At 36.9% G+C, this 9245-nt stretch overlaps 1 protein-coding gene across 2 annotated transcripts in view; it reads left to right on the forward strand.

Moving 5' to 3' along the window:
* Window positions 1-8005, forward strand: part of ZFAND4 (zinc finger AN1-type containing 4) — a 65849-nt gene extending 57844 nt beyond the window's left edge. Inside the window, exons 8-10 of one of the 2 annotated variants that reach the window (XM_047762098.1) lie at window positions 449-503; window positions 6399-6516; window positions 7485-8005. In XM_047762098.1, coding sequence (XP_047618054.1) covers window positions 449-503; window positions 6399-6516; window positions 7485-7620 — 309 coding nt within the window. In that variant the 3' untranslated portion in view covers window positions 7621-8005. The remainder of the gene's footprint in view (window positions 1-448; window positions 504-6398; window positions 6517-7484) is intronic. The other variant, XM_047762099.1, reaches the window with a different exon arrangement.
* Window positions 8006-9245: the final 1240 nt, after the last annotated feature.

Below are 9245 nucleotides of genomic sequence, written 5' to 3' on the forward strand. Positions count from 1 at the left end.
TGCCGGATCCTAATACCACGAGTGAGGCCAGGGATAGAACCTGTATCCTCATGAGTGCTAGGCAGATATGTTTCCTCTAAGCCATGACTGGAGCTCCACACAGTTGAATTTTAAACAATGTTTTAATTCTAAATTGGGAACTGTAATTTGAAAATAATTTGGTGTAAACAGTTTATCTTATATTTTAAATGCTATTTTTAGTAATATTTTCCCAAATAGGAATGTTATTTGAGCCATCAAATTTTACTCTCTTAAATATAAAGAATAAGTACAATATTGATGGATATCAAAATCAGGCTCCAAGTTAATTTAATTAAAATAGATAAAATAATTCCAAATGAAAACCCAACATCTTTTCCAAATAAAGTAGAAGTATTTAATGTTTGGTGATCTTTTCTTCTGTTCCCCATTAACTTACCTCTATAGATGTTTTGTGTTTTAATTGTAGTCTACCCGTGGTACTGGAATGAATGGAAATAATACAGCAACAGGGAAAAGAGTAGGTAAGCTACAAATAATTTTGAAAACAATATAAGGCTAATGATCATAACATTATGCATAATTTGAATTTGAATTTTCAAAGAGAAATGAGAAGAACATTTTCTGTGGTGTGTACAGAGTAAACTCTCCCTAAACCTCATTTCACTTAAGGTGATTATAAGAACTGACTGTAGGAGTTCCCTGGTGGCCTTCCATTGTCACTGTTGTGGTTTGGGCTTGATCCCTGGCCTGGAAACTTATGCATGCCACTGGTGCCACCAATAAAATAAAATAAAATAAAAGAGAGAGAGAGAGAGAGAAAACTGACCATAGGACATATTTAAAGAGTAAAGGAAAAATTGAAAATGAGGTCTCTGTTGTCTGGGAAGAGATATGGTCTATGTGAAAAAACAAGATGAAACAAAAATTAACATGTAGTTTGCAACCCTCCCAGTCCCTGGCGGTGCTAGAGCCATGTTGGGTGCTGGATGAGTTTTAAGGAAATACCCTAGAAAGGTATTTCTTATAGTCATGGTCCAATATGAAGGATGGTAATAAGAGCTCCATTTGATGAACTGGATCAGAACTATAGCTACCGGCCTATGCCACAGCCAGGACAATGCCAGATCCTTGACCCATTGAGTGAGGTCAGGGATCCAACCCAGGTCCTCAAGGAACTAGTGTGGTTTGTTTCTGCTGTGCTATAATGGGAACTCCAAAATTCCTATACTTTTTAAAGCTGAAAAAGTTTTAAAGTTTTTAAAGCTGAAAAGTATTCTATTGTGTGTATGTACATCATTTTGCTAACCCTTCCAATTGTGGATGGAGACTTGTGTTGCTTCCACATTTTAGCTCTTGAAAATAATGCTGTTACAAACATGGGTGTACAATATCTCTTTGAGAATCTGATTTCAGTTCTTTTGAATATATACCCAGAAGTAGAATTGCTGGATTATATGGTGGTTCTATTTTTAATTTTTTGAGGAACTGCTATATTGTTTTCCATAGTAGCTGTACCATGTCACATCCCCAACCAGCAGTGTACAAGGTTTCCAATTTCTCTACATTCTCACCAACACTTATTTTCTGTGTGTGTGTGTGTGTGTTTGATTATAGGCATTCTAACAGGTGTGAGATGGTATCTTATTATGGTTTTAATTTGCATTACCCTGATGATTAGTGATGTTGAATATCTCTTAATGTGCTTAACTATTTGCATATCTTTTTAGGAGAAATGTCTGTTCACATCCTTTGCCCTTTTTTTTTGTTTTTTGTTTTTTGTTTTTGGTGGCCACACCTGCAACATGTGGAAGTTCCTGGGTCCAGGGGTCAAACCCGACTCACAGCAGTGACCCAAGCCACAGCAGTGACAACACCACATCCTTAACCTGCTAGATCACCAGGGAACCTCTCCTTTGCCCATTTTGTTGTTGTTGTTGTTGTTGTTGTTGTTGTTGCTATTTCTTGGGCCGCTCCCGCGGCATATGGAGGTTCCCAGGCTAGGGGTTGAATCGGAGCTGTAGCCACCGGCCTACGCCAGAGCCACAGCAACGCGGGATCCGAGCCGCGTCTGCAACCTACACCACAGCTCACGGCAACGCCGGATCGTTAACCCACTGAGCAAGGGCAGGGACGGAACCTGCAACCTCATGGTTCCTAGTCGGATTCGTTAACCACTGCGCCACGACAGGAACTCCTCCTTTGCCCATTTTTGAAACAGATTGCTTAGATTTTTGTGGTTGAGTTTTAGGTGTTCTCTGTGTGTTCTGAATATTAAATCCTTATCAGATATATGATTTCCAAATATTTTCTCCCATTTTGTAGGTTGCCATTTTACTCTGTTGATAATGTCTTGATGTGAAATAGTTTTTAACTCTCATGAAGTTCAATTTGTCTATTTTTTTCTTTGTTGCTTGTGCCTTTGGTGTCATGTTCAAATTGTTGCCAAACCCAGTGTCATGAAGCTTTTTTCCCCTATATTTTCTTCTAGGAGTTTTATAGCTTTAGGTCTTACATTAGGTCTTTGATACATTTTGAATAATTTTTGTATATGGTGTAATGTAAAAGTACAACTTCATTCTTTTCCATGTGGATATCCAGTTTTCCCAGTTCCATTTGTTAAAAAGACTGTCCTTTCCCCAGTGAATGGTCTTGGCACCCTTGTCAAAAATTCCTTAATTTGATTATATATGTCAGGGTTTATTTCTGGGTTCTCTGTTGTCTTCCATTGATCCATATGTCTGTCTTTATGCCAGTACCACATTGTTTTGATTACTGTAATGTCTCTCTCTCTTTTTTTAGGGCCATACTTGTGGCATATGGAAGTTCCCAGGCTAGGGTTGAATTGGAGCTACAGCTGCCAGGCTATGCCACAGTCACAGCAACACAGGATCTGAGCCACATCTGTGACCTACACCATAGCTCAGTGCAACACCAGATCCTTAACCCACCAAGCAAAGCCAGTTCCATGCACAGAATTTGCATCCTCTTGAATACTAGTCAGGTTCATAACCCGCTGAGCCATAATGGGAACTCCATGTATCTATTTTTTAATGTTATAATTATTTTTCTTTGGCGCAAAGCTCAGCCTCTTGGAAGTTTATGTTGTACTTATATCTACTTTCTTCCTTTTCTTCACTTTGGCATACTCTTACTGACTTTTTCCTTATTCATATGTTCATTACACATTTGAGAGAAGGCTTCAGAGAGGAGTTGGTGATTGATAGTATTTTCTTACAGGATAAGTAGAGTTTTACTAGGTTGTCCAGGTGAGTAGAGCATCTTAGAAAAAGAGATTCCACATATGAATTGGTCTGGTGCATCATTCAGGGTGGGTATGATGTGGCAAATGACAGAAAATAACTCTGGAAAGTTAGAAAGGGATCATACTGGACATATCAGACCTGAATGCCAGTCCATGAAATTTGAATTTTTCCTGTTGGTAGTAGGAACCTATATATTAGGGTTGGCTCCTAGGCTGGAGTATACGACTGATAAATCCTTTCCTCTAGTGGGTAGAAGGATATAGGAAACCATTCTCATAGAAGACGACTGCAGTTATGTTTCTGTGTTGCTTCATTCTTGGCACTGCTATGTTCTCTATCTCTGCACATTCACAAGAGTTCTTGAATTTAAAAAAAAGTTTGGAAAACATTACCCCCAAGGAAAGAGAAAAATGAAAATATGATATACTGAACTAAAATTTTGTCAACATACGTTTCTACTGTTGTTGAAGGAAGAATATCCTAAGCCTGAATTTCCAAATAACTGCAGTTAGATGCGCTTCAGAGGATATCTGGTAGTACATGTCTTTCCTCTGTGTCCTGTGCAAATGCTTATTTTATTGCTTAAGAAGAGGAAAGTATGTCATCACCTTTCTGAAGTGTCCTAGATAACTCTAAATGCACTTGAAGAAGAAAGTGCTTATTAAACTTGAGTTGGTGCCTGGCCACCATTAGGAGTCATACAGTTAATTTCCAGTTTGGGTCAAAATTGTTTTTCACTTTTGGGCAAGATCTTGGAATATATTTTAGACTGGTAATAAAGCATATTTAATATTGCTGGGCTTGTATACCCCGTGTCCAGTCTGGGTTGTGGCAAAAGGCATGGTACAATTAATTGTAATTCCAACTTTTTGAACTTTTGAAGGATTTTCAGAGACTTTCAGCTGCCAGATAAACATTAAGCCCAGGCCTCCCACAGCTTTTTCAGTACTGGAGAATAAGTAGTACCATTGACATGCTACCATTTTTCTTCTAACTCCTTCCCCTTGTTTTTGTTTTCTTAGTTTGCCTCTTGCTTCTTGGACTTTGGGTGCTGCCAAGCACTGTGTACTTGTACTGTTATTGTAAAAACCATGGATGGTGACTTTGAGTCTCTCTGCCTATGAGTGGGATTTATTGGAATTTTGCTTAATCCTAGAAGCATTTCACTTAGTATTTAAAGAAATTTGTTTAATGACTTCTTACATAATAGTACCTGTGCTTTTATTTATTTATTTGTTTATTTATTTATTTAATTTGTTTTATTACTCAATGAATTTATCACATCTGTGGTTGTATAATGATCATCACAATCCAATTTCACAGGATTTCCATCCCACAACCCAAGCACATCCCCCCCACCCCCAAACTGTCTCCTCCGAAGACCATAAGTTTTTCAATGTCTGTGAGTCAGCATCTATTCTGCAAAGAAGTTCCGTCTGTCCTTTTTTCAGATTCCACATGTCAGTGAAAGCATTGGATGTTGGTGTCTCATTGTATGGCTGACTTCACTTAGCATGATAGTTCCTAGGCCCATCCATGTTGCTAAAAATGCTGGTATTTCGTTCTTTTTGATGGCTGAGTCATATTCCATTGTGTATATGTACCACCTCTTCTGGATCTACTCCTCTGTCAGTGGACATTTAGGTTGTTTCCATGTCTTGGCTATTGAAAAGAGTGCTGCAATGAACATTGGAGTACATGTGTCTTTGCGAGTCATGGTTTTCTCTGGATGGATGCCCAGGAGTGGGATTGCTGGATCAAATGGTAGTTCTATGTTTAGTTTTCTGAGGAATCTCCATACTGCTTTCCACAGTGGTTGCACCAATTTACAATCCCACCAACAGTGTACTAGTGTTCCTTTTTCTCTACACCCTCTCCAGCACTTACTATTTGTAGACTTTTTGATGCTGGCCATTCTGGCTGGTGTAAGGTGGTACCTCAGAGTGGTTTTGATTTGCATTTCTCTAATAATGAGTGATGTTGAACATCTTTTCATTTGTTTTTTGGCCATCTGTATGTCTTCTTTGGAGAACTGTCTGTTTAAATCTTGTGCCCATTTTTTGATGGGGTTGTGTTTTTATTTTTAAGGCCGAAAAAACAAGTTGTTACAATAGCATATAATTTAGCAAGTATTTTTTAAAAGGTAGTAAGTAGTACTGTGAAATTTGGCAGTACACCACATTAGTGACTTTTGATAATATATTTTATATAATTATAACATTTATATTTTTCAGAATTGCTTTTTATTTTATTTTTATTTATTTGTTTATTTATTTTTTGTCTTTTCTAGGGCCACTCTCACGGCATATGGAGGTTCCCAGGCTGGAGGTCCAGTCTGAGCTGCAGCTGCCAGCCTATACCACAGCCACAGCAACACCAGATCCAAGCTGCATCTGCAACCTACACCACAGCTCACGGCAACACCAGATCCTTAACCCACTGAGCAAGGCCAGGGATTGAACCCACCACCTCATGGCTCCTAGTTGAATTCGTTAACCACTGAGCCACGATGACAACTCCCCAGAATTGCTTTTTAAATTTGAGAACTGAGTTGACTTAAAATACTTAGAAAACACAGGGGGGAAAATACATGTTCTGTTCTCTTTTTGTTGTTATCTTTAAAATGAACAAATTTTTGTTCTGTTATCTTTAAAATGAACAAATTGAAGTTTTGAAAGAATAAATAACTTGCTCATGGTTTGATGATTTTAGTTTCTGTTATGTAATCATGATATTCTGGCTCTCCTTCTTGGTATAAAAGAACAGGGTGATTGTAATATATATTATGTTGTTTCTCAGAAGCCTCATCAATTTCATTTTGAATCAGACATTTTTCTTGATTCTCTGTCAAAGTTTGGTATACTTTATATGTACTGATTGACCTTAGAAATAATCAGAAAAGTGGTGTGTACAAAACCTAAGTCCTAAAAATATGTCTCAGTCAGTAGAAACCTACAATGTCTTAAAGAAAATTACAGTTCTAGTGCATCTTCACTTGCAAACTCCGTAAATAGTTTTGGCTATAAAGCCCAAATTAGTTTTTTATGATATAAAGATCTGCGGTGACAGGAATGTGTTTTACATTTTGCTTAATAGTGTTTCCCATTTAAAATTTCATGTCTGTGTTAATCAAGGTGTCCTTTCTCTAAACAGGAGAATGTACTCATCACCTCCCACCTGTGAAAGCCCCTATTCAAACAAAGAAGAAAACAGCAAAGCATTGTTTTCTTTGTGGAAAGAAAACTGGACTGGCTACTAGCTACGAATGCAGGCAGGTTGGCCAGCCGAAAAGCTGGGATGCTTTCTTTGTGGTGACCCAGCATGGGGATACAGTATAAAATATTCTTTAAATCGCCTATTCATACCATCCTTAAGATGATATTCAAATAGCAGCCCTTAGCTGAGCTCCTAATTGGCTGAAGTAAAGAACAAGTAGACAGCTCTGAGTTTCCAAACCCAAGAGATCCTCCCCTGCTCTTTAAAGTGGGAGATATAAACCAACGGAAGAGTGTACTTTCTTTGTCTTACAATAGATATACTTGGTTTTTCTTTAAATGTAGCTTAGAAGAACCCCTCCTCCAAGATTCTATTTTAAATTGAATAAAAAGGACTAAATTTAATGTTGTATAAATTACAATTATATGGTATCTTTATTTTAAAACAGATGAATATTTTTATACAGATAATGAATTTTTCTACCAATAATTATTTTATTCATTAGCACTGATTAATATGTTTTAAGGTCAGTGTCTGCCCTTAGGTTAAGGCCAGGCATTAAACAAAGCTGCTTCTTTTTGGAGTGTACTCTGTTCAGATGGAAACAACTTATCTTGTTGTTAGAAATACTTCAAAATCCTTTCATGGCCTTAGGATTTTCTTATGAAACTGAATTTCTCAAAAATTCAGAGTTCTCCAAGGTTTACTAGATGTAAGAGGCGTGAGAGACATATTTATTAGCTTTTGTAATTCTACTGCTTCATAAAGATCTATACCCTGTTTCATTCCAAAAGGGATTCTTTATTATTAACGTTCATATTCATGGAAAATTAACTTGTTCTTTTTTTTTTGGAGGGTGTTGCTTGTGCTTGTTTATAAGTAGAAGGGAAATGTCAGCCCTGAAATTGCTAAAGAGAACGAAAGGGCTCCTGTTGGGCTACCCAAAGTCAAGTTTTGGTCTCCCAAAGAAATGAGGCTTTTTTCGAAATGTGACTATTCACATAGACTTTTTCTGTGCTTTAGATGTGGAAACAACTTCTGTGCATCTCATCGCTATGCAGAAACTCACAGCTGCACATATGATTATAAGAGTGCAGGGAGGAGATACTTACAGGAGGCAAATCCTGTGGTTAATGCACCAAAACTTCCAAAAATCTAACTCTTGCTCTGCGCATGACTGTTCTGCATGAGGAATCGTATTACAATGACAGAAGAAAAATCGTTTAGACTGCATTATTTTTGTTCGACTCCAAAGATTTGCCAAATAATGAAAGCATATAATGCATACCATTGGAAAATGAAAAGGCTGCTGTAATTGACATCTTTATTCTTTGGTGAATCACAAATTTTAAAAGTAGTTTAAAAATCTTTATAATGATTTAACTTTGTTATTGCATGTCTTGTGTTAAGTATTTTATATTTGATATTGCAATTTTACTGGACAAATCTTCAAAAGATGCACTTTAGGAAGTTAACATTGACCATGTAACCAGCTTTTACATTATACAGAAATGAGCTGTCATGTAATGGCTCTACTCAAATCTACAATTTTTTGTGGGGGTGGGGTGGGTGGGGGTTAAAAAAAAAATCCCATATGTGAAAGTTTATTGTGTTTACTGGCAAGTTTCTTTTTATGTCAAGCTTTTTATAAAAAAGAACATTTGGTTTTCCAGTGTAGTTTTGACATATGTTTCTTCCATATTCAGATTGGCATTCAGATATATATCCATTCTATAAAACACATCATGTTAATCGTAGTATATATTTTTAAATACTACTTTTTGAATGGTAGTTTTACAATAGAAGATATCCTACTTGTTGCCATTAAATACAGAACACAGCTTTTCAGTCCTTGAAAAATGGTTATATTTGAAACATGGTTATATTTAAAACAAAAATCTCACAGCTTGGTTTGTTTTTCTTGTATGTTGAGTGCTATTACCAGGAGAAATTCAAATAAATATTCTGTTCCATTATGATATTGATTATTTGATTATTTACAGTAATTTTTCTTTCTGAATACTTAAAAAAGCCACTTAATTAAATAAATCAGTAATGTATTATACTTGGAAAAAATAGAAAAGTATTCTTTTAGGGTTGAAGGACCCTGCTTCCCAGATGTAGCTAATATACCATTCAAGCTTAGGGGAGGCCACTTGCTTTATGGCAGGTTAGTTGATGCTGAACCCTGGAAAATAGCTGGCAGGCATCCCCAGTAGACTCTGTAACTCTAGCCCAACCGAAGTGGGATCTGCATGGGTATCAGAAGGCCAATTTAGGTGCTTCACAGGGCCTCTTTCTCCATGCATGACTGAATGAACTGGAGAGTCCTGTTATCCTTCCTCTACTTCCTGTAAGAGTAAATGTTGAGTGGGAAAAGATGCCTTCATCTCTCCGAAGGCATTCTCCTTCAGAACAAGAAGGGAATACATTTACAAGAGGGAAAGACAAAAAATTAGTGGAGTAGTAATAGGGGTTGCTGGCATACTTTTTAAGGGAGGCTATATAGGCTAATGAAAAATATTTTCATCTATGTTGGGTAGTTCAGTTTTTTCTCCCTTTAGCAAGACAACCTGTGTGTTAGGCATTTAAAATCTGTTACATGGAAAGGCTATTATATGGATTAGCTGCTGAAAAAATGCACCAATATATATTTATTCTATAAATAAATATGGATATCTAGGACATATTTGATATATGCATAGTGCACTATACTTTTTCTTTTTAGCCACCCCCCCCAGCATATTGGCATATGGAAGTTCCCAGGCTAGGGGTCTAATTGGA

The sequence above is a fragment of the Phacochoerus africanus genome, chromosome 15, assembly GCF_016906955.1.
Source record: "Phacochoerus africanus isolate WHEZ1 chromosome 15, ROS_Pafr_v1, whole genome shotgun sequence".
Classification (NCBI taxonomy): domain Eukaryota; kingdom Metazoa; phylum Chordata; class Mammalia; order Artiodactyla; family Suidae; genus Phacochoerus; species Phacochoerus africanus.